General features: G+C 52.4%; 1 protein-coding gene across 2 annotated transcripts in view; it reads left to right on the top strand.

The window, feature by feature from the left end:
• The window catches only part of NOS1 (nitric oxide synthase 1), an 85,514-nt gene that overhangs the window by 43,237 nt on the left and 18,013 nt on the right, over positions 1-24,264 (top strand). For both annotated transcript variants that reach the window (XM_074972940.1, XM_074972941.1), the window contains exons 4-17: positions 2,779-2,916; positions 3,809-3,954; positions 4,608-4,770; positions 6,005-6,096; positions 7,631-7,772; positions 8,506-8,645; positions 9,199-9,373; positions 10,833-10,934; positions 12,052-12,246; positions 13,484-13,569; positions 17,921-18,065; positions 18,552-18,656; positions 19,335-19,393; positions 23,918-24,034. In XM_074972940.1, the coding sequence (XP_074829041.1) occupies positions 2,779-2,916; positions 3,809-3,954; positions 4,608-4,770; positions 6,005-6,096; positions 7,631-7,772; positions 8,506-8,645; positions 9,199-9,373; positions 10,833-10,934; positions 12,052-12,246; positions 13,484-13,569; positions 17,921-18,065; positions 18,552-18,656; positions 19,335-19,393; positions 23,918-24,034 (1,805 nt within the window). The remainder of the gene's footprint in view (positions 1-2,778; positions 2,917-3,808; positions 3,955-4,607; positions 4,771-6,004; positions 6,097-7,630; positions 7,773-8,505; positions 8,646-9,198; positions 9,374-10,832; positions 10,935-12,051; positions 12,247-13,483; positions 13,570-17,920; positions 18,066-18,551; positions 18,657-19,334; positions 19,394-23,917; positions 24,035-24,264) is intronic.

The raw sequence follows: 24,264 nt of genomic DNA, 5'->3' as shown, positions 1-24,264 counted from the left end.
ATGGTGTTACCTTTCTCCCCCGACACGTGCACATGGAGGAAGGTACCAGATGCTGCGCCTGATCCTGTTGTCATTGTAGCGAGTAGCAAAATCCCCATTTTCCGGCATCAAAGACACTTTTAAAAACTTAACTTGTTGAAGGTTTTTGTGAAATCGCCGCCGCCCAGGATCGAACTAGTACAGTATGGTCATGTGGCTGCTGCTATCTAGCCTGCCTCAGGAACCCAGGTCATACATGGCTACTCCTGCACTTGCCGCAATGTGGTTTCAGAGCATTCCTAAACAAGATGCATGGGAAGAAGCTTTCGCTTTGCTGTTCTCCATTAAACACTTCCACGTTTCTGTAAAGCAGATACATTTTCCCATGGAGCAAAGTGATCTAGCAGGACATTCAGGGCAAATGCTGTTCTCGGTAGCTGGAGCTGTTCCACTGAGAAGAGGGAGGTTGGCTTTGGATTTTCATCAGTGCGACAGAAAGCAGAATTCTGCATAGTGCAACGAAATGCAAAGCAGGCTGAGGCCCAAGGAGACAGTTGGAACTCTCATTCTAATTCCTACTGCAGCTTTAAGAGCGGATGCTGCTCGAATGTCTGATGACTTGCCTTCCCTGGTGGGTTTTAGTACATAAGCCTTTTCTTGTGGTGGTCAAGTGATGGCTGGGGTCCTTCACCAGTTATCTCCACAGCTATCTGGCCTGTCAAATGTGTCAAGTGAGTGATCCCCTCTGAAGAGTGAAGGCAGTTTCCTTGTCTGTATTTCAATGTGGAAGGGAGGAAAAGTTAGATCTCGGAGACGCAGATGAATCTTAAGTGACTAGATCCTTTAAAGGGCTTTCTAATAACATCGGATTAAAATATTTAATCGATGTGTTGTTCGTATGGGTTCCATCATTTTCCTTCCAGTGTGTGCTCACCGGCAAAGCTAGTCGTGTTGAAAAACGGGCTTTCTTCATCACAGCTGATCTCTTTCCCCCATTCAGTGAGGTCATAATGCCAAATTTGTGCCATCGCAACCATTTCATGATGTGTGTTGATGTCACGAGCATAGGATTCCAGCGTCTCTACAGGATCATGGAGAAGGAGCATGAATATCTGCATCGATAATAAAAAGAATATGGAAAAATGCAGAAGAGTTTTGTTTTTTTAAATCTTGGTATAAATTAGCCCAGGTCTACACTACAGCATTAGGTTGAGGTGATGCAGCTTACGTCAACCTAACTCTGTAAGCCTCTACACTAAAATGTCATTGCCATCAATGTAACTTGCCCGTTGGGCCGACTTAATAACTCTACCTCCACAAGAGGCGTAGTGCTTCGGTTGATCTAGTGAGGTCGATGCAGTGTCAGACACTGTGTTGCTTACATTGACCGCTGCTGGCTTTCAGAAGCCATCCCACAATGCCCCACACTGACAATTAATCGATACATGTGCTCCCGATGACGATGTACACCAGTGACACAAGGAGCATAATATGGACATGAAAAAAGCAATTTAATTACCGCAGTGGCTGTATGTTGACTTGCATAACTTGAGTCAACATAATTTTGTAGCGTAGACATAACCTCAGAGATGGACCTGAACCACAAAGTTCAAATTCAATGTCTGGATCCAGATCCAAATTTCCCCATAGTTTAGGCAGTTCAGATCTATTTTACAGAGATTGCCTTGAGACGCCAAACTTTGCTCTGGATCCAAACTTTCCCCAAACTTGAGTGGATTTGGATAGGATGCCCCAGTTTGGGACCAGATCTTTTCTCCATGGAACATCCAACCAGGCCTTAGTAATACCGAGTGATGACACTGCGCTCTGCTGGAAGATCTAATTCCAAGATGGCATATCTCCCCTTCCAGGAGCAATCTGGTGTGGAGCTTTTCACATCTTCATGGAGTTTGTCTGCCAAAGCAGACTTCCTCTGAAGTTCACTAGAACTAATTTTTCCCTGGTGTCACTACAGGATCTCTGCAAGCCAAGTGTGTTCATTGCTGTGTCAGTACTTGCACAATGAGGTTCCCTCCGAGATCCTGGCTTGGCACACATCTACATAGGATATCAAGGAGACTTGGGAAGTGGGGGTGAGAGGGGAGTGGTCCAAGTACACATAATTCAGAAGTCCTTTCACTTCCTCCCGATGCTTGCCCTTAGCCTTACATTTCTCCAGCAAAAAGGGACACTGGGGAGGCCTGCTTTCTGTTCATTCCCGTAGAGTTATTGTCAGACATTAAGACAACCTTCCTTAGAGTAGTCAAACCACCAGCACTGGCTTTGGTGTATTTAAAACTATGGCAGATAATCCACTAGTGAAGGTAATGTCGGGAGAAAATCCGACATTGACAGGGACTGGACTAAATGATCTATTAATTAATTTCAATGACTCTTTGCTCTTTCAAGGTTAGGCTTCTTCTGAACAGAGTTAACTTTGCAGCTATCCAGAGTAAATTTTTTGCCATCCTTTCACCTTGGTATCTGTAGGTGCAGAGGCTTGTTTGAAGGCTCTGGGAGGGTTTTGGAAGGAAACGTGCTCATGGGGGAGGGTTGCATAGATGGAAGTGGAGGTGTCTGCATTTGAAACTGCAAAGCAGACCTTGGAAGTAATTTTATTGTGTACAATATTCATTAGGGTGTAGGTCAAGACCACACAAGTCTCACTTATGTTATCCAGGCCTCCATAGGTGAAGAAGTCCATTAATCCAAGATCCACCTGCTGTTGCATCCTATACTTCTCCTGTAACTAATAAGTGAGCAATAGTCTGACACATCATCATTTTTTCTCTCCTCCAGCCACCACCATCTGGCAGACAGTCCCCAACAAAGAACTTGGTGAATGGAAGCCCTTCTAAGTGCCCACGGTTTGCCAAAGTCAAGAACTGGGAGACTGGCTCAGTGCTTCATGACACTCTACAACTCAAGACAGCCATGGTGAGTGGGACTGACTGTTTTGGCCAATGTTTTCTGAGTGTAGTTGACCAAATCAATGTCTCTAAACCCGATTTAACTGGAAGAATTAGAGTTGCTTTGAATAAGTGAGCCCATCTTGTGGGCTGCCATGGGGCCTTCAATGAGCTGCTCTGTCATGGGCTAGGCTACAATGAATCAAAGAGAGGCAACTCAGCTCTTCTGAACCTTCAAATGCTGGTGGAACATGAGGGTGGGGATGATTAGAAACGCCACCTGCATTATCCCTCTTTCAATCCCGGTGTTCTCTTTTCTTGGCAATAGCAGTAAATGAAATGGCTTGTGGGGTAGACTTCTAGGCTGATCGGTTGTAGATTCCGCAGGGAACTGTTGCAGAGGTGCTTACCCCTACAGTAGGGGGAGGTATGGTGTGGAGATGGGAAAGTAAGGTATGGAGGTGGGTGTCTGTTACCTCCCAGCAGTTGCCAGTGGCTGGATGTAAAGCATTGAAAAGAAGGCATTTGCCTGCTGCTGGCAGAAAGGAGGATGCAATGCGATTGTTTCCTTCAAGGATGGTATGGAGACCAGCTTGCAGGAGAGAGGGTGAACATGGAGCTGTAACAGAGATTTAGGTTGGACTCTTATGAATCTCACTTGCCCGAGGCACAGTTGTGGGTCAGACAGGGTGAGGAACATCCCTCAGTCGTATGCCTGAGATCAGTGCCTTCTCCCTCCCCCCGCCACAAAAAAAAAGTGCACATGTGAAAGCAACCACACTGGAAATATCACCAGTTGTGCCAAATCCAGAGCTGGCATTTCACCAGCGTTAGTGCAGCCCATCCTGTTGGCCATGTCAGCGTAACCAGTGGTGCATCCAGTAATCTATAGTTCATATGTGGCCCTTCCGTCCTTGCAGGCCAGTGCGTGCACAGAGCAGATCTGCATGGGCTCAATAATGACACCCACCCAGCATGTCCGGAAACCAGAAGACACCAGGACAAAAGAGCAGCTGCTCCCCTTGGCTAAGGACTTCATTGATCAATACTACTCCTCCATAAAGAGGCAAGTCTTCTGGCACTCGCGGATGGTGTTGCTGGCGGGTTTTTAACGGGAGCTACGCAGTGCAGTAAAATACCTCTGACTTGTTACCGTCAAAGCTGGGTGGAAACTCAGACTTGGTGGTGTGATCAAATTGCAGTGCCCAGAGTTAGCCGATAGTCAGATCACTCGCTCTGCACGCACCAGCTGTGTGCACACCCAACGGCCAGGCCATTTGAAATCTGTGCTAGCCTCCAAAGAGCACAAGACTGCAGACGTGCATTTATAAGTCCATAATGGTGCTGCTCTATGTTGGACAACCTTGTGCTTCCAGTGGTCTGCATCCGTGCTCTGTGTGTATGTCTAGCCGGGTACGCAAGCCGGTGTACATGCATGTGGCATACTGATCTGTCTGGAGATTGTCATGCACAGGTGCAGCCAGGGAGATTCCCTTCCACAGAATTCCATCCTACAATGTGGCATCTCAGAATCTGACCCGGGGCTCAGAGGGGAACTTTTGACCCCATAATTATCATGATTGGTCCAGAGTTACCTCCAGCTGGCATGTGTGTACGTGTACCGGAACCAGACTGCATACTTGTGTACAAACAGAATCCAGCGCTATCCGCTGCCTTACGAATTGGAGTTGGTCACTTCCCCTTTCCCCATGTTCACAGGTTTGGCTCCAAGGCCCACATGGAGAGGCTGGAAGAAGTGACCAAGGAGATTGAAACCACAGACACCTACCAGCTGCGGGACACAGAGCTGATCTACGGAGCAAAGCATGGCTGGCGCAATGCATCCCGCTGCGTAGGCAGAATTCAATGGTCCAAGCTACAGGTAAGCAGCAGAGTGCTCTGGCTACAGCTGGCAGATTGCTCTTAGAGGGATTGATGAGTATGGAAGGTAAGTCCAGGGAGACCCGGCTGTTTCTCTGCATGCTAAGGACACAGTGACTCATGCTTGTGGCTCTGGGCAGTAAATGTAAGGAACATGCCATCCTTTCACCAGGGTATCTGTAGGTGCACGGGCTTGTTTGGAGGCTCTGGGAGGACAGGGCTTTGGAAGGAAAGGTGCTCATGGGGGAGCATTGCATAGATGGTGGTGGAGGTGTCTGCATTTGAAACTGCAAAGCAGACTTTGGAGGTAACACTATCATCTTCTGCAATGTTCTGGCTCCTACTTGCCACATGCTACTTTCAAACCTGTAGCCTTGCCGTGGATGGAGGCCACGGGGGGAAATCTCTGGTGAAGTCAAAGAAGCTATGCCAGGGTTGTATGGAGCTCCAGCCCCAATGTACTTTTGACTCAGGGTTGGGAGGGAGGCGTTGTCTGAGTGCATTTCTTCCAGTGACATTGGGCAGTGGCTGCAGTCTGAAGCCAGACGCCAACGGGCACACACATGAAGCCGTCACTCCAAAGCTGATGAGCAATTTCATACAGGGCCTCAACACGGTTTGGAGCTAGGAGGCCCAGCCTCTCTCACACAAAGTGAAGCTTCCTGCTGCTTTTGTTTTAATTAATGTCTGGGGGAGCACGTGGCTGTGAAAAGGAAAGGACTGGCTACAGCCAGGCACAGTGCAGGCAGATGCTTGCAAGTGTCCCTGCACGGCTCTGCAAAGGAAGGTCAGTCCTAGCACTCACCCCCTTCCCCTGTCATGCCACTGCCCCTCAATCCTGGCTTCAATCACTGATCTTTCGGCCCTGGGTCTCCCTTAAGAAGAGACTGCCAGAGCCAGAGCTGATGGTGGCTTTGGTTTGCTGGCCACGTCTGTTGCTCTTTATGACACTGGGGACTGCAGTAGGCTGACAGCACTGAACAGATTTCAAGCCTGGCTCACCCAGGATTTGAGTTTGGCTCCCCAGAGTGGAGAGGGCTGAGGTTCGAGGTGCTGAGATACTCCAGTGGCAGGGAGCATGTATGTGCTCGACACTGCATCCAGCTAGTTAGATCCTCGTCTCTTCTACCGCGTCAGCCCCAGGGCTTTCCAGGGAGCTGGGCCTGCTCTGGAAGAGACGCAGGCTTCTTTAAGAATGAGCGAGTTCTGCAGACCGTCCCTTTCAACTGTTGCAGGTGTTTGATGCCCGAGACTGCACCACAGCTCATGGGATGTTCAATTACATCTGCAACCACATCAAATACGCCACCAACAAAGGGAACCTCAGGTGAGTCCCCCGCCGGGGCCAAAGGAGGGAGCTCTGGCTCTCAATTGGAGGGGGCTGTTAACTTTTTAGATCTACTTAATGTTTGTGTTTATGGCTTGGAGTGAGAGTAGTGCTCTCTCCCAATCACCTGGCCCTGACCTAGGCCACATGCCCTGGGAGCCTCTGACCTGCCATTAGACGGAGACTCGGGGTCACAGGCTCCTTTGTGCTGCGTGTTTCTGCTGCAGTTCTAACCGCGCCTTCCATATGCCCCGCCTCACCTTTTGCACAACGGCATACTCCCTGAGATCATGGACTCGCCACTCAGCTTGGGGGGTGGAAGTGGGCTGAGCCACCAGCCCAAGCGTGAGGACAGACTGTCTCCCTGCTCTGGCCGGCTGTGAGCTGCCGTACCAGGTTCTACAATAACTCGGGCCAGACTGAAGAGCCTTCCTGTGAACTGCTACAAATGCAGCATGCAGGCTCGTCCTTCACTTCCCTCCGGCAGAATGCTACCATGTGCCTGCGACTGAATTGCTGGAGAGTCCCAGGTTCCGAGTTGGAGTGTCTGGATGCCGGGGGCAGGAGCTGCATAGGGGACGGAAAGAGTGTCCCTCCTGTCCATCTTGCCTGCTCGCCCTTGGGCCAGTATTTCTTCCAGCTGTAGAGAAGCAATAAATTAAACCTCTCTGTTGCCCCTCTACCCACTCCCCCTAAGGGCAGGAAGTAAAACGTAGCCCCAGGGCCCTCCTGGGCTACAAATGTTGAATTCTGCATCAAACCTGCGTGTGTTTAAGAATGAATCAGACCCAGTGTCCAAGCGATCAGTATCCTAGCAATCATGACACTTAGTGCTTGTGATTTACCAAGGAGGGGAAGTATCAGTAGCCCCACTTCCCAGTGAGAGAGACTCAGTCACTCTGCCCAAGGTTATGGAGTAAATCAGTGGTGGAGAAGGGAACAGAACCCAGGTCACCTGGTCCTGTGCTCTACCTGCTGGGCCACTCTGTCTCTAGTTGCTGGGCTGTAGAGAAACGTACAATGTATTTCTCCTGCTTTCTCTTGCTCCTCTCTCTTTCCTCACCCGCTGGATGGACCTCCCCCTCCTCCTCCCCCTTATTTTCTGGTGGCCTGTTTGAGCTATAGGCTCATAGGTCACTGGAGTGAAGGGAAACCACTGAGAAGGAGATGAATTTGCCAGTGAAACAGAACTCTCCCTCTGCCCCCACTATCTATTTGCCACACCTCGGTACCTGGTCTGCAGACGGGACCGTTCATCTCAGGGGGCACACCCACATCCATAAGGCACAATGGTAGCAGCTGGAAAATCAGTTGGAAAGCGGGCTCTTCTCTTTCCCTGGCACGTATGGAGGTTAATCTGGTCTCGGGCATGTTCACAAGCACAAACCACGCAGCAGAAAGCATAGCGGGAATGCTGGCAAGGGCTGTCCATCATCCCATGCAACCCCGCTCAATCTCCGCAACGAGCACATGCCCTCCCGGCTGCCGCCTTTCACATCGCTAATGCCAGCGCCTTCCCATCCGTTCCTTTCAGGTCTGCCATCACCATATTCCCCCAGAGGACGGATGGCAAGCACGACTTCCGAGTCTGGAATGCCCAGCTCATCCGCTATGCTGGCTACAAGCAGCCAGACGGCACCATTCTGGGGGACCCAGCCAACGTGGAGCTCACAGAGGTAAGCAGCGCAAAAGAAAAAAAAAATGAAAAAAATCCATCCTTCCCAGGTCAGTGTCCAGCAGGGGAGTGCACCACAGCTGACCTCCCAAGGTGCTCAGATAGGATGGGGACAGCTGCATATTCTACTACAGTGTTTTAGTCCATCTAGGAGACCCACCCTGATTCGCTTTGCTTTTCCCAAGACAGGTCATGAGATGCTCTGTAGTACCCCTAGAGGGACCCTTAGTGTTGCCGTGTGAACTTGTATTTGTGCTCGTGTGTTCACGCACCACTGCCCTCTGCAGGGTGGAATCAGAACTTCTCACTCGTGTTTCACAGTCTCTGTACTGCTACGGACTAGCAACACTGTAGCTCAGACAGTGGTTTGGAGCAGGAGGTCCAGGTTCTAAACTCGCTGTCACCTGCAGGTCCCAGGTGGCTCATGGCACACCACACAGTGACAAGTGTGAAGTCCTAAGTGGCCGTGGATTTCTTCCCATAGCCAGTCTCTGTGCACCATAATGAGAATGTGCTTAACACCTACCTCTTGACTGCAGAACGCTCTCCTATTAGCGCACACATGGCTCAGACTGAGTGGAGACATCCCTTATTAAAACAAAAAAGTACAGGAGACTACTGTTGTACTTAACAGCCTACCGCTTTGCAACTCCCACATCCGGCCCACAGTGCCTGAGAGAGTGCTGGGCAGCCAGGTTGGCGAGAATATTAACGTGAACTCTGTTTGGCTGCAGATCTGCATCCAGCAAGGGTGGAAGGCTCCCAAGGGGCGATTTGATGTCCTGCCGCTCCTCCTCCAGGCCAACGGCAATGATCCCGAGCTCTTTGAGATCCCCCCGGAGCTGGTGCTGGAAGTACCCATCAGGCATCCCAAGTAAGCTAGAGCACGTCCGGGTGCCGCTGCGGGGGAGGCTCTGCAGAGTTCTGCTCTGCTGGAACCACCTACGCCTTCTCACAGTGTACGGCACGGCCTTTCCTGTGGCCTTGCCCGGGGGGCTAAATGGGATGGGGGGCACATTCAGACCTAGAGTCCCACCAGCATGGAGTTGTGCCCATTTCTGCCAGTTGGTGCAACCCTTAGAGCTTCCTTCCCCTCGGTATGGAAAAACTGACACGGGCTTGAAAACCAGTGACCCTGGTCCCTTTCTCATGGATGGATGGCAGGGCTGCTCTCGCATCACTTCAGTTTCTCCGGTCCCTCTGCCCTGAGCCTCCTGCCATTCGCCTGTTCTCCCCACCCCGCCCCACAACTCCCCTGCTGTGCTCGTTCCCAGGAGGGTTCTGATGGTTGCTGAGAACTGACTCGTTGTAGTAAGACAAAGCTGCCTTCAGGCTTCTGTGGAATGACTGTTAGGGGCAAATGCCCCCTTTGGTCACCTCCCCGTGAGGATCCAGCCACCCAGCTGACCCCACTGTGTGCTCGGCAGGTTTGCCTGGTTTAAGGACCTGGGGCTGAAGTGGTACGGTTTACCGGCGGTGTCCAACATGCTGCTAGAGATCGGGGGCCTGGAGTTTACTGCCTGCCCCTTCAGCGGCTGGTACATGGGCACTGAGATCGGAGTCCGCGATTACTGCGATAACTCTCGCTACAACATGCTGGAGGTAACCCTGCCCTCGCTATCGCCTGCCTTGCCTTGGGGCGGCTGTGGGGCTGGCGGGGGTGCTTTGGGGTGTACAGAGCTACTGGGAGCAGAGCACCACGCTGGGCGCGTCCCTGCTTTGTGGGGGACAGTAAAGGAAACTAAAGGGCTGCCTTAAATAAGCTCTGAAGATAAAGGTGAATTCCAGCCATGCTGCCACATCAGGGCAACGTGCCCCGGGGAGCCCTGGGCCCAGCAAGTCCCTGGTATGTTACTTGGGGTGGGGAAAGTGGAAGAAACGTTGGTACTAAACACACCCAGATTGGGGCTTCCCCACCCCGGGGGGAACTCTGATGCTGCTCCCCCACAGAGGTGTACTGTGTTCCTCCCCCCACACCCAGCCAGCTCCGTGGCTTCCCTTGGAGATCTGGGGGTGCCACACACGGCTCACTCCTCTCCCCATCCTCTTTCAGGTGCCCCGCCGCATAGTGGGCACTGGTAGGGCGCCGTGCCTGCTGTCAAGATGGCCTTCAGTGGCTCAGGGCATGGGGAAGCAGGGCACAAACCCCAAATTGGCTGTGACTTCTATAGCCCGGGCTAAGCACTGGGGATCTTTCAGTTATGCTTCGTTATCCTTGCCCCTCAGAGCCCAAGCAGCATAAAGAGACAGTCCCTTCTTGTTAGGGCCCTTTTTCCTTTCCCCCTTTGCTCATTGAGCAGCAAACTCAGCTGATGGAAGGAATTCACTGGCATCACTCCTCTTCATGGTGGAGTCAGAGCAACCAACGAAGCCTTTTGTCCACTTCAGTGTTCCACGATAGTTCATCTGGGGTCGATGGACCTTGCTTGTGGGGCAGGACGTATCGCCTTCTGTTAGAGATCAGCGCTTTACACGCGTTAATGTCTCTCTCCTGTCTGGCAGTGGTAACAGCCACAGATGCTTGCAGTACAAAAGGCTCAGCTGTTGCCTTATACCAGGGGCTACAGCTGTTACACGTGAGATTCGTGCAGGCAGCGACTCACACGCGTTCCGTAACGTCGAAACACTCGGCACAGGGTTAGAACTAACGCCTGGTTTAACAACCCTACCACCCAGGCGAACCAGCCAGGCTCCAGCTCTGTATTTGTCAGTATTCCAGTGAGGCCTGGGGACCTGGGCATGAGCTGGCACCTGGCCTGCCAGCATCACACCTGCCCTCCCCGCTGGGATTGCCCAGAGCCCCTGTGCGAGGCTGGGCACTGCCAAGCCCTGACTGTTCAGGAGGGAACCGGGCCAGCGGGATGAGGTTCCGTGAGACAGGCAGGTCCTTTGCCCTGATCCATACCCAGCAGCTTTGCCTCCAGTCATGGAAGTTCTCCATCAGATGCGGAGATGGGGCCTTGCCTTCCCTTAGCTCGCTCCCTAGGGCAGAGACCTTTTCAGACCTTGCCTTGCGGCCAGGACTGAGCCCACGCTCACCGATTACTGCGCGTCTTTGCAGGAAGTAGCCAAAAAGATGAACCTGGACATGAGGAAAACCTCCTCGCTGTGGAAAGACCAGGCGCTGGTGGAGATTAACATCGCTGTTCTGTACAGCTTCCAGGTACTCGAGGGGCAGGACTTGCTGCTGCTGAAGCTTCAGCACAGGCATCCCCAAGGCTTTGGGGTTGGGGATGAGACCGGCCCCGTCAGGAACTGGCGTGGGAAGGGGCCATAGAGAGATCTGCCCCAGGGCCACAGCAACTAGTGGTTTAACGTGCTTTCATGCGGCACTGTCCTGACACGGAGGTGACGGTGACTAAAGTCTGGGCAGTGCTGCTCAGGAGGGGCTATGCCACCTTTGGGCCCTCCCTAATTTGGGGTTGTTCCAGGTGCCGGGGTTGCCCCAGTGGAATTTAGCACGCTCCGGCCACTGGGCCCGGCACCGACGGGTGGTGTAGGCCTGTCTACATCAGCCCTGTGCAAGCTTTTCCCTCGGGGAATTTCCAGCTCCTTTACACGGCATGAATGGCACAAAAAGGGTCAAGGATCTGGCCCTGGGTATCCACATTTCGATTTAAAGGGATTTGAGATTTTGTCTCATCCAAGCCAAAACTAGTGATTGGGGCAGAATACTGCTTGGCACCAGGCGAAGAAGGAGAATATCTCTCCACCTTAGTGTGTCTGCTCTGGGAGGGCAGGGGATACACATGGGTAATATCTCTCTTAGCCAGCTGCGTCTTCCAGCAGCTGTTTTCCTGGGAGTTTTATACGAGTGAGCTGGGAGAACAGTCCTAGAGGAAGGGAACAGTGGCTGGTCCCAGAGCTGGACTCCAAGGGTAACAATGACCTTTGACCAGCCCACAGCAGAGCTTAGGGGATTCAGGGTCCCTCCTACCGGTCAACCAGCTCAGCATAATCAAATGTTCCATTGTGAAGGCTGTCTCCTCAATCAGACCCCGCCACGGGGCCCTTCCGGTTGGTTCCTCATGCCCCATTGCCACTGCTGGACATCTTCCATTGGAAGGAGGAACTGAGCTTTCAGCCTTTGACTTCTCCTAGACAGAAGCCGATTGTTGTCCTAATGTCCCCTGCAGTTCTTGGTGGGGATGCTCCTTTTTAGCCCTCATGGCGGGCTCGGCTCCCAGCCCAGGGTCCTCATGCTGCCTCCCGACTCCCATCCTCACTGCCCAAGGAGCATTCGCCTGCAGTTACTACTGGCTCTCTCCTCCCTCCAACAGAGCGACAAGGTGACCATTGTGGACCATCACTCAGCCACAGAGTCCTTCATCAAGCACATGGAGAATGAGTATCGCTGCCGCGGGGGGTGCCCGGCTGACTGGGTGTGGATCGTCCCACCGATGTCCAGCAGCATCACCCCGGTCTTCCATCAGGAAATGCTCAACTATCGGCTCACGCCCTCCTTCGAGTACCAGGTACTATCCATAGCCGGGCTTCTGCCGGTGCCGCACACCCTGCCCCTCGCACACAAGGGTGCCATGATAGGCAGGGGCAGCAGGATCTACGTCTCCACCCCAGCTGTGGACTGGCTCTGCATTCCAACAGTTGTTCCTCTGCAAGGCGGTGGTGCTTGTTAACAAGCCTGATTGTTACAAGGCATCAAGGTATAATCAGAGTCAGGTTTGCAGACCCCCTGCACGAGTTGCCTTCCCCCAGGGATGGTGGCTCTTTGCATCTCTGCCAGAGCCCGGAGAATCATCACGGTCCCATCTTGAGCCCTTCATCCCAGCAGAGCACCTTCTGGAGCTCATCGGCCCTGCTTCTCAATCAGCCGCGGGGGGCTGCTGTCGGCCCCTGCCAGTCACCCCTTCCCTTCCTCCACCATCTAGCAAACTTGAGCAAGCTGCTTCTGCCAGCTTGGGGATGGAAAATCTGACTCTGGTCTCCTGGCTGGGTGTGCAGAGCATAAGCACTAGGCCACAATGTTAGCAACAGAGCACTGAGCCCTTCAAAGAATGGGACAAGGGACCCTGAGCAGACGTACCTTCGTTCACCAAATGTCTGTGCGCCTGCGGCTTTCGTTCAGTGTGGCCATTAGTCTAGATCCCATAAGGAATCACCAGGAAAGGGAGCCATTTGTTCATCTGTATTCTCCATCTCCCATGACCCCAGAGCATTCCCTGCCCTGACTGTGTAAATGGCACTGAGCCCACAGGAACTGCGCAGCCGTTGATCCTTTTACCTAGCCTCCGCCCCTTATTGAGGCCCTTTGGAAAAGTGGAGGGGTGCGTTCCTGCATCTCCCTGCTGACAACACTCCCTGGGACAGCCTCATTTCCGGGAGGCACAAAGGGCCTGGTCCTCCACCATGTTGTTACAAGCCAGCAACACCCTCGCTGCCTTGCGACAGCGTGTTGAAACCCTGGGGCATCCAGCCATACCTCAAAGACATGGGCATCTCTAGAGAGGGTCATCTCCAAGATTAAATAGCTGGGTTGTGGAGGGTAGGATGGGGCTCCAGACCAGCCCTCAAAGTAAAGACCGATGAAGAGGGTCTGAGGCCAGCTGGTCCCTAGCAATCGGGTGTTGTGAATGTCTCTAAACAAGCGGTCTTTACAAGCGAATGCAAGTCCATTGTCGGGCCCCACAGACCTGGCACTTGTTGAATAACACAGCTCTGTCCCTCAGCTGATGACCCTCTTTTTCCTCCTAGCCTGACCCTTGGAATACGCACATCTGGAAAGGGGTCAATGGGACTCCTACCAAAAAGAGAGCCATCGGTTTTAAAAAGCTGGCCAAGTAAGTACCCGGGAGTAGCTATCCCCACACACCAGGAGCCAGAGCACTGAGATGCGGCACACAGATCATTTACTGTTCAGATTCTGTGAGGTGGGGCTGCCGTGTGCTACTTGAATTACTGCTGCGTGGGCAGCTCCTCACCCACCAGGATTCCCCCATGGTCTTTTGAAGGCCTCTCCTTTTGCAATGTCATCTTGTGTGGCCCAGGAGAGAGGTGTCTGGAGAGGTGGGCAGCATTTGGGGTCTGCCACTGAAGCAGGGTGAAGGTATAAAATAGCTAAAAATCCTCATCGGGTCTCTTCCCACAAATCAGTTCATTCTCCAGCAATGTCTCTCTGGTTGTTCCAGCACTTGGAGAGAGACTTCAAATGGCTCCTCTTCCTTCCTCTCTCTGGGGTTATAAGGCCTGATTCTCCTTTCTTCTCCCCCTATGACAATGATGTAACTCTGTTGCTGATACTCCCAGTTAGCGCTGGTATAAGTGAGAGGAAACTCGTGCCCACAGAATCCTTTTCTTTGCTATTTGGGATACTTCAGCCAATCACTCCCCTGCAGTTTGTGGGGACCGAACCCTTTGTCAGTGTGAAAGGAGAATGGCATGCAGAGCCTTTATACATATGGACATAAGAGATGGGCTCAAACTAGGATCCTGGCTCTGGACAGCCCTTGACATTTTGGAATCGAAACCTGGGTCCATATTTCACAGCTAGTCCCCATCCCTTCCATGGGCAGAACAAGCCCCCTAGAGCTGGATACCCGGGAATGCTGAGCAGGGATCTGCCCAACTGAGCTCAGCAACTTTGGACAATCTTGGTATTTTATTCCTGGTCTGGAAGCCTCCCCACCATGGGGGTGGGGTTGGGGGAGATGTTCCAAGAGGGGAGGCAGAGTGGCCTAGTGGAGAAAGCAGTGGATTAGGACTCAGGAGACTATTTCTCCTGTTCTATTTCTGGATCTACTACTGGCCTGCTGGGTCACCTTGGGCAAGCCACGGCATGCCTCTGTGCCTCAGTTTCCCCATCTATAAAATGGGGAGGAGAATACTGACCTCCTTTGTGAAGTGCTTTGAGATCTACTGATGGAAAAGCACTGTATAGGAGCTAGGTGATATTATTATTAGCCAGTAACATGCGCGTTATGTCACAGGCAACCTGGCCATGGTCAATGATGCTACACAATCATCTAGACACTGCTGAGCCGGTGCCCCTGTTGTTGTGATTCTATTCTCATCCCATGTCCCCCAGCCCTTCCATTAAGTTAGTTTCCATGGTTGCGTCCATGAAGCCACCGCACCATGAATACATTCTTGGGGCCAGTGCCTGGCGCATGGGTTTCAGCGGGAGTCTGGGGGAGGTAGAGGGTTCGAAAAGATTAAGCGAGCTATTAAGTTAGAAGAGGACACAATGGCTGTTAATTATAGCTGCTCTCTGTGTGAGTACGTAATTGATAAACAGCTTTATAAAATGTGAACTTGGCAGGTAGGATTTTTAAATAATATCCCCTCCATTGTTCTTGGTGTGTAGGTGGTTTCAATTTTTTTTTGTCAATTTACCATTAATTCCGCCTGGCTCTGAGCTAATCTGCTTTTTGCCTGCTCCCGCGCACAAGATGGGAACGGTTGAGCGAGCAAAACATTCCTGACCAGGTGGGGTTTCATTACAAGATGATTTAGATGCTGTCCAGAACTGGTTGAAAAGGAGCCAGACAGTTCATCTCTCAGCTTCCTCCTGGACCCATCTGTACTTTTGCTAAGATCTGATCAGTGCCAGGGCCGGGGGGAGGCCAGTGGCATCTGAAATGAGTGGGTGCAATTGACATGGAAGGGTGAACTCAGGAGCCATGTTATAGCAGCAGGTAACAACCAGAATGAATCAGACTGAAAGCAGGATAGGAACCGCCCAGAGGCGAGTACCTTGAGACCATGTTGCGGGGGGGCAAAGAAATCCAGTTCAGGCTTTTCCTTTACCCCCACATTCCAAAAAATCTCCTCTCTGTCTGAAACCAGGGCAGATTTTGATAGTGGACACCCTTCACCTGTAACCACGTCCGGGGGGGGGGGGGGAAGGGCTGGGCTTCCCTAATCGATTCTCATTGACGGGTCTCTCCCTGAAGCATCCAACGTAGCTGCAACTGGCTCCCCCATCAATGCACGTCTGTTCTGATGAGGGCACTAGAATCTCACCAGGCTGCTGGAGCAGGGCTGACACTTATCAGACTTTACATTGTGTTCCAATTTGGGCAACCGTGACTTTTTCAACCCACCGCTCAACTGTCAACAAACTAAATCAAGCTGCCACGATTTCCGTGGCGTCTCTGTACCGAGATGCCGTGGCTGATTCTGCCTGGTGTGCTGCAAGAGACACTGGCTGGATCGGGGCCCCGGCTCTAGCCTGCCATTTTGATGGATCCGTTTACAAACTTGGTGTGACTTTAGAAAAAAGAGAAAATGTTGAATATTTTTGAAAGCAGAACTCCAGTCCCTGCAACCCAGCTCTTATGAGTAACTCTGCCATAACAAACAAGCGTGGACAGCGTTGTCTTCGTGGCCTTACAGTACAATAAGAAACCTGTCTCTGCTACACGTTTTTTGCCCCATATTTTCCACGGTTGCTACCAGCACTGGCGGGGCAGAAGCACTAGTGTGGACAGAGTGCTGATGGCCACTGATGTGGTAGGTGCGGTGTCACATTGGGTGTGTCTATGTGGGAGCTGGAAGGTCGGGAAGACACACACGCTCTAGCGTTGATCAAGCTAGCATGCTAAGAATGGAGAGTAGCAAGCGGGACGAGTCACCCCAAATACGTGCGTGCTGTCTCAGACCGGATGGTACTCCAGATGCCTAGCCCCTCCTGCTACTTGCACCACTGCATAGAATCATGGAAGATCAGGGTTGGAAGGGACCTCAGGAGGTCATCTAGTCCAACCCCCTGCTCAAAGCAGGACCAATCCCCAATTCCCCCCCCCCCATCCCTAAATGGCCCCCCTCAAGGATTGAACTCTCAACCCTGGGTTTAGCAGGCCAGTGCTCAAACCACTGAGCTATCCCTCCCCCCAGAAGCTATACTGCTATTTTTAGCATGCTAGCTCAATCAGAGCTAGCGCAGTATGTCTACTCCAGCTGGAAATGACACCTCCAGCTGCAGCGTCGACCTACCCGGAGAGCTGCTCTGAGCTGGGTTAGAGGACACAGGGCCTGAAACACGAGTGGTCCCCTGTCCACACTAGTGCTCGAGCTGGTGGAGATGAACCAATGGTAGTAATGGTGGAAAATTCTGGGGCAAAAAGAGTTTTTATATAGACAAAGCTAATGGGTGCAGCTGCTCAAGGAAATAGATTCCTGCTGCAGGAAATGAAAGGCAGGTGGTTAGAGCCCCTGTCCTGCAACCATTTAAAGGGGAGTAAGTTGGCTCCTGGGGGTGATCCCCATGGGACTGTTCCCACAAGTCAATTTATGCCCGTTGGTGCTGTACCCACTGGGACGTGACAGTGATCAAAATGCAGGGTTTTAAGTGAACAGACACCCTGGCTGATTGGGGAGAGGTGCAGGTTCAGTTTAGTTAATAATCAACACTATTGCCAGAGCAGCCCGGGCCAGATGTAAGTCCTGGTCCCTGTGCACAGGGAAGGAAGTGTGTGTTTTTTTTATTCTAACAAACTCAAAAGCCTTGTTGACTTCCCTGTTCTCGGAAACAAAGAAACAAGCCACTTCCCAGATACTGTCTGGGCGTGCACGAGTGCAAGATACAAAACATTTTCTGGAGGTCTGAGATCTGACAACATGAGAGCGCAAGCTGGCAGGCTTCCCTGAAAGCCAGCAGTACACTGGTGTGTTTCCATAGGCAGCAGGGGACTGGTTCCCACTGCCTTGAGCCCTGTGCAGTTACTTACAGCTGGGCAGAGCGTCGAAGGCTGCCTCTCCACCAATGTTCCCTCTAATTTTTGACAGGCCGTGTGCGCAAAAAATTTCTTCTGTGCAAATTGTTGTGCTTCTGTGCAAATTTTTGTGCACGCAGTGTTTCGCCGTGTGCGCGGGGTTTAGGATCTGTGTGTTTGCACACGCGCACAGCTTAGAGGGAACAGTGCTCTCCACCCAGGCAGGGGTCTCCAGCCGCCTCGCGTGGCTGTAAATCGTGGCTGAGTGGGGCGCAGTGGCTGTTTAAAACCATTCCTCTTACTTTTCCCCAGACTCTAGAACTCTCACCCCACGCTGTGAACTAATAACTCCCCCGTGATCACACAGCCATGCTTGAAATCCAGGAGAGAGAGAGGGAGACAGAGGGAGATGGGGGGGAATTGCATACTGGGCTTCTCATGTCCAAGTATCTTATCAAGGCTTCTACTTGCTTCCCAGAGCCGTGAAGTTCTCTGCCAAGCTGATGGGGCAGGCAATGGCCAAGAGGGTCAAAGCGACCATCCTCTATGCCACGGAAACGGGGAAGTCCCAGGTCTATGCAAAAACCTTATGTGAAATCTTCAAGCACGCTTTCGATGCCAAGGTAGCGTTACCAGCTCTCTGCCCATGGAGAACAGTGCACGGGACTACGTGGCTTACGTACCAGGCCCAATGCAACGAGTTGCTGGGCTCCCTCGACTCCCAGGGACTTTCCTAGGAATTGCAGGCCCACAGCACCTTGCAGGATTGGGCCCTGGGACCGGTTAAGGGACCGAGGCCCGGATGCCAGCGAAGCTGCCTTCAATTTGAACACGTTTGGAGAGGCCTTGTGGGCCCAGTTTTGCCCTCTGTTACCCATTTAGCCCCATGGAAGTCCCCAAGGAGAGCAGAATTTGTCTCTCCCTTAAGTCTCTGGGCCTCCTCCCTTAGCTTTATAGATGGGATCTCAGTACCAAGTTCTCTGCCAGATCCTCGGGCCGATGGTAGAACTGCACAGAGGCTTTGGCCCCTAGCTGTAAAGCCCAGACAGCTGAATGGCAGTGAGTCTCCCTGTGCAAGGGGCTACTACCAGCATCTCTGTCTGTCTCAGGTGATGTCCATGGATGAGTACGACATAGTCCACCTGGAACACGAAACCCTCGTCCTGGTGGTCACAAGCACCTTTGGCAACGGAGACCCACCAGAGAATGGGGAGGTAGGAAAGACTTAAGAACTATCCCAGTACCGCACGTGGCAGTAATGGTGGGGCAGGGGGAGTGGCACCCACTTGTAGGCCCATTCATTGCGGAGAGCGGGAAGCATAGTGCAGTGGTCCAAGTACATAGCTGGGCATCACGGGACCTGGGTTCTTTCCCAAACCTGCCCCCCACTTGCTGTGAGACCTAAAGTTTGCCTTAGTTTTCCCATCTGTAGAATGGGAGAACATCTGCCTTGCCCCCAGGGAGGCTGTGAGGTTTAATTAATTAAAAGCCTGCTCTAGATCCCATCAAAGTCAGTGAAAGGGGTTGGATCAGGCCCTAGAGTCCATCAAAGTCAGATTCAGTGGGTTGGATCAGGCCCTCAATGCTTAGAGACCCTTTGATGTACCGCACCATACAAGGGCAAATTATTATTAACCTGCGGATGTGCTTGGTGCTGTATGAACCCTCAAGGCTCTGGTCCTGGCCCCAGTGGGCTTACAGAGCAATAGATGAGTTCAGTCCCAGTGCACGGGGCAGATGACCCACGGCCGAGTCCCACTGGTGAAAGCAGGTGGGGGCCTCTGAAGCAGGATGGCGCAGCCACCCGGACCCACACTTACATTTGGTGTCCTGTACGACAGTCTGTGGAAGTGACGGCCCTGCTGTGTTTCTCTCTCTCTCTCTCTCTCTAGAAATTCGGCTGTGCGATGATGGAAATGAGGAATCCCAACTCTCACCTGGAAGAGAGGAAGTAAGAGACTCAAACAAGAGCCCTGCCTCACTCCCACCACAGCAGAGCTGGCCCGTCCCTGGGGAACCAGGCACCACATCCATCCCTTGGGTTAGCTGGCCTCTATCCCAACAGAGGCTGCACGTTTATGGCCTGGGGAGGGACTCGTGTGTACTCAGGCAACTGGTCCTAGTACTGGCCTTTCCCCTCTGGACCAGGCTGAGGTCACAGGTAAAACAAACCTTGGCAATTTCACTCCACTCCACTGCCATCCAAAACTGGCTTCTGGGTCTGTAGGGACCCAAGCAAGAGACCAAGTCAGGTGGGCTCTGCTGAGGGAGAGGAAAGCAGCCTTACACCTGAGGGGGTGTGGAACTGGGCCTGGTATATCCTGTGCTTTGCTAGATGAGGGGGAGAACCAGGTCAAGAGCTGCCTGGTGGCCCTCCCAGAAGAACAGGACCCCGGACAGTTGCTTGTATGTAAAGCTGATCCAGAATTCCAGTGTTTGGAGGGTTGCAGTGCAGGCCTGGCTCTAGGGGAATGAGTCTATATACCTTCCCTGGCATGAAATCCCCTTGCATGTCATCCCCTTTCCTCCCTCCAACAAGACACTGGGTCCAGCCCAGCAGAAGTTCCTGGCTTGGTAAGAGATGGGGCTGGGAGAGGGGTGTTACACTCTCCTTGACGGATACCATTCCTTTCGGTTAGTTTGCCATGGGGGCGAAGCCGGTCACCCATGCAGAATCGTATGGCTCTGGCCTGGGCAAGAGAGCACTTGTAGGGAGAAGCGCACTGGAGCAAGAGGAGGGATGGTCCACTGGGGAGGGTGCTGGCCTGGGGCTCAAAAGACACATATTCAATCCCTTGCTGTGCCACAGACATCCCGTGTGGCCTTGAGCAAGTCACTTAGGGTACGTCTCCTTGGCAAACAGAACAGGACACGGCAGCAAGTCTCCGAGCCTACGTCAGTTGAGTTGGGCTCACGCAGCAGGGCCCAAAATAGCAGTGTAGATGTTTGGCTCTGCATGGAGCCTGGGCTCTGCAACCCAGGGAGGCGGAAGGGTCCCAGAGCCAGGCTCTATGCAGAGCCCCAACATCTGCACCACTAGTTGGAGCCCCACAACCCAAGTAGGCTGAGGCGGGCTCTGAGACTCGCGGCTGCGAGGTTTTTCTGCTGTGTAGCCGTACCGGCTCTCCGTCTCGGTGAAGAGGAGAGAGACTTTGGGAACCGTGAGGTGCTCAGATCCTGTGGCAGTGAGGACACAAGGCAGACTCCTGTTGCCGCAAGACTGAACGCAGAGACTGTGAACTCAAGATGGGCCCGAGGCAAACCCGGGATCCAGCTTCTCCAGGGGTTCAGAATCTGGATCCAGATTTGGCAGTTGTGTCTTTCTTTAACAGCAGCTGTAGCAGGGAGTTACCTGGTCTGGCATCAGGCCTGTCTGCTGCCTCAGTTTCCTCCTTCAGTGCAGTCATCCTCAGCCTCATAGGCTGCTGCAGTGCTCTTGTGCAGGAGCCTTCAATGCACTGCAGCCCTGAGGTCACTCAGTCCTCGGGCTTAGCCAGAGTTCTCTCTTGCTGGGGCAAAGCCGGACCTCTAAGGCCCCTCTGTCCTTTTCACGAGTCTTTAGCCCTTTACTGGGCTCAGCTCCAGCCCTCTTGGGCTCCTACCAATCCCTTCCTCCCCTTGTTAACTGCCGATGGCTGCAGCCACTTGCAGGTTGGCAGCTTGGGGGACACCCATGCCAGCCCTCTATTACAGGTCCCCAGCCATAGGACTCCAAGCAATAACCCAAACTGCCCTGTCGTCCCTGGACGGGGCCTCTTCCTGCTTGATCTCTCAGGTCTGCTGTCCTTGGAGTCTTTTCCTGACTAGTCACCGGCCACCCTTATATCTCACAGCAGGCCTGGTTCTTAGTCACACGTGACCCCTGCACTCTCTTTCTCTTTGCCAGGGAAGGTGGGCTAACCTTTTAAAGGGCTAGCTCACCCTGTGACCATGCCATACAGATAAACACCACTAACGCAGAAATGGAGCCCAAACTGGGCTCACTGCTGGCCTTTGCATGGACCGCTGTTCATAGCATAGACCGCATCTTCACAGAGGCTCCTGGCCCGCTCCCCTCCCATTCGCTGCCTCTCGGCCCTCTCCCCTGCTATCGATAACGGGCTATCATCCCTGAGGCAGCCCCAGCAATGGCTTACGTGGAAAAGGACAAGAAACTATGGCATGTATTTTAGCTTCTTTTAATGCAAACTAGCTGCTGCAAACGAAGAGGAGCCAGCACCCTGCAACCAGCCAAGTGTCTGTGGGCCAACAGCAAGTGCCCCATGAACTACTGGTGGTCCAGGAACCACAGATGTGTAGCTTCCAGAGTAGCAGCCATGTTAGTTTGTATCTGCAAAAAGAACAGGAGGACTTGTGGCACCTTAGAGACGAACAGATTTATTTGGGCATCAGCTTTCGTGGGCTACAGCCCACTTCATCGGATGCATGCAGTGGAAAATACAGTAGGATGATTTTATATACACAGAGAACATGAAACAATGGGTGTTACCATACACACTGTAATGAGAGTGATCAGGTAAGGCGAGCTGTTACCAGCAGGAGAGAAAAAAAACCTTTTGTAGTGATAATCAAGATGTGTGGCTACGCTTTGAACATACAGTAGTAGTTAAATCAGATTACCACTAGGTGGCAATGTTTCACAGCTTTCTCTTCTTCCAGGCAGCTCTGTATCTTTGTACTGCCAACCCTAAACACTGAGATGATTTAAAAATGGTAAATGTGTTCTTTTTATTTGCCTTTAAGCCTTGAAGGATCGCCTTTTCAGCTCTTCTCTGCAACTACAAGGGCTAGTAACTTTCTTTAAAATGCTGAGATTCTCACACAGATCCAGATGCTGGGGCTTCAAGGGAGACCCCGAATATAGAGAAACTCCCCATAAAATCGCTTTAGGTGGGCTGAAAAGCCTGGGGATGTTAGAGGGGCCTGGCCTCGGTTTATTGCCGTGTTGTGCAAAAACACCTCTAAGGCGCACGAGTGCTGTGGTCAAGCTAAGGTTGTGTCCTTCCTTGAAGGAAGTATGGTTTGGGGTTAGAGCAGAGGACTGGGAGTCAGTTTTCTGGCATCTGTTACTGGCTCTGCTACTGAAGCAACATGAGACTTGGGCAAGTCACTTGACATCTGCCAGAGTTAGTTAAACATTTGTAAAGAGCTTTAAGATCCAGGTTGCTGCAGAATGGCAAAGTGTTAAACATTTATTGGTGGTGGTTATTATTTCAGGGGCGACGTACAGCATATTCCACTTAATTGAGACATCCACTCCCTATGAAGTCTCTTGAATTAACGTAATGAGGATAGTGAATGGTAGTGTCTGCTGCTTAGTCAGGACAGAATTAGTATCTGGCCAGTGGTAAGTGTGTTTTAATCAGATGTTAAAGAGGTAGGAAAGTCTTGGCTCTGGTCTTCTCCTTCAGAAACGGTGTTCAAGTGCAGCGGATAACATGCTTGTGCAGAGCAGTAATGTTAGTTATTTGCACTGATTGTGGTGGTGTTGCAGCCCCAAAGTGGCCTACCCGCTATGCGGACATGTCACGTGACAGATCCCTACAGGGCTCGCAATCTGAAAACCCATTATGGTTTTTAGCGGCTTCTTCCCCTAAATGGGACAGCTGATGAAATAGGACAATAGGCCGCCCCCAGAGGTGTCTCCGTGAAAAGGATTCCGCTGGGTTGTTCGTGTGTGTCGCCTCCACGCCGGACGCTTGCGATACACCATATTACGGGGTGTCCTGGCAGGAGGTCGTAGTTGAGCTGTGAGGTGGGCAGCAACATATAACTCGAGCGTCTGAGCTCGGCACTGGCTGCTGCAGCCATGGCCAAGAACAATTCGAGCTGTTGGCTACTGTCTTTAAGGGCCTGAACGTCCTGGAGCCTGGCTATCTGACAGCCAGTCTCAGTCCTCCATGTCCCACAATGAGCTCTGGGGACGCTCTTGCTGTTTCTCTCTGGTAAGAGTGGCTGGAGTTTCTCAGTACAGGACACTCCCGGCTTGACCACTGTCCCTTTGGGGGAAGCCACCAGAACCCAGGGACAGTGACCTTCAGATCAGGAGGTAAAGAGCACCTGTTTATGTGCTAAGGTCAACGTTTCTGCTTCCCCCACCGCAGCAGATGCCGTGAATTGGGGACCTCCAGAGTGTGTGAGTCTCTGCAGCTTGAGCCCGGCTGGCCAGCTGGGGCTTGTAACAGACTCACTTCCTCTGTGCATCGGGAGGCATGTAACGTACACTGAGGGTGGATTGCACCCACTGCAGGGAAGGGAGGGCAGCTCCCTGCTCCGCTGTTGGCATCACTAACAGCCTCCCCTGGGGCAGGCAAACAGCAGAGCCCTGAACTCCGGCCCTGACTGGTGAGAGCTGTCCAAGCTGCGCCCCAGTACCCAGCATTCGCCTGCCCATCTTACCGCTGGCATGGTGGCCCAGTAGTAGGTGTAGAGATGCCGCGGTTGCCGTAACGCTTGTTGTCGTTGCTGTTTGCAGGAGCTACAAGGTCCGTTTTAACAGCGTCTCCTCATACTTGGACGCACGGAAGTCTTCGAGTGACGGGCCCGAAGCCAGGGACAACTTTGAGAGCACAGGGCCTCTGGCTAACGTCAGGTGAGCAGGATGGAGAGGGAGGGAGCTGCTAGCTTCTTGAGGGCTCAGCCTGTCTCCAGCAGGCAAGGAGAGAGACGGGACACTGCAGCTGCTGCAAAGGACCCAGCACCCATGTTTTAGGGCATGCCTGCCCTGTAGCGCTCTCTTTTGGCCTAATGTGGCCCTGGAGGCACTCCCTGCCTTAGTTTCCCTTCTCTCAGGGCCCCTTAAGAATTCCAGAGAGTCCAGAA

The sequence above is a fragment of the Natator depressus genome, chromosome 15 (genome assembly GCF_965152275.1).
Source record: "Natator depressus isolate rNatDep1 chromosome 15, rNatDep2.hap1, whole genome shotgun sequence".
Taxonomy (NCBI): domain Eukaryota; kingdom Metazoa; phylum Chordata; order Testudines; family Cheloniidae; genus Natator; species Natator depressus.
Note: the sequence above shows the minus strand (reverse complement) of the source record. Positions and strands in the feature narration are given on the sequence as shown.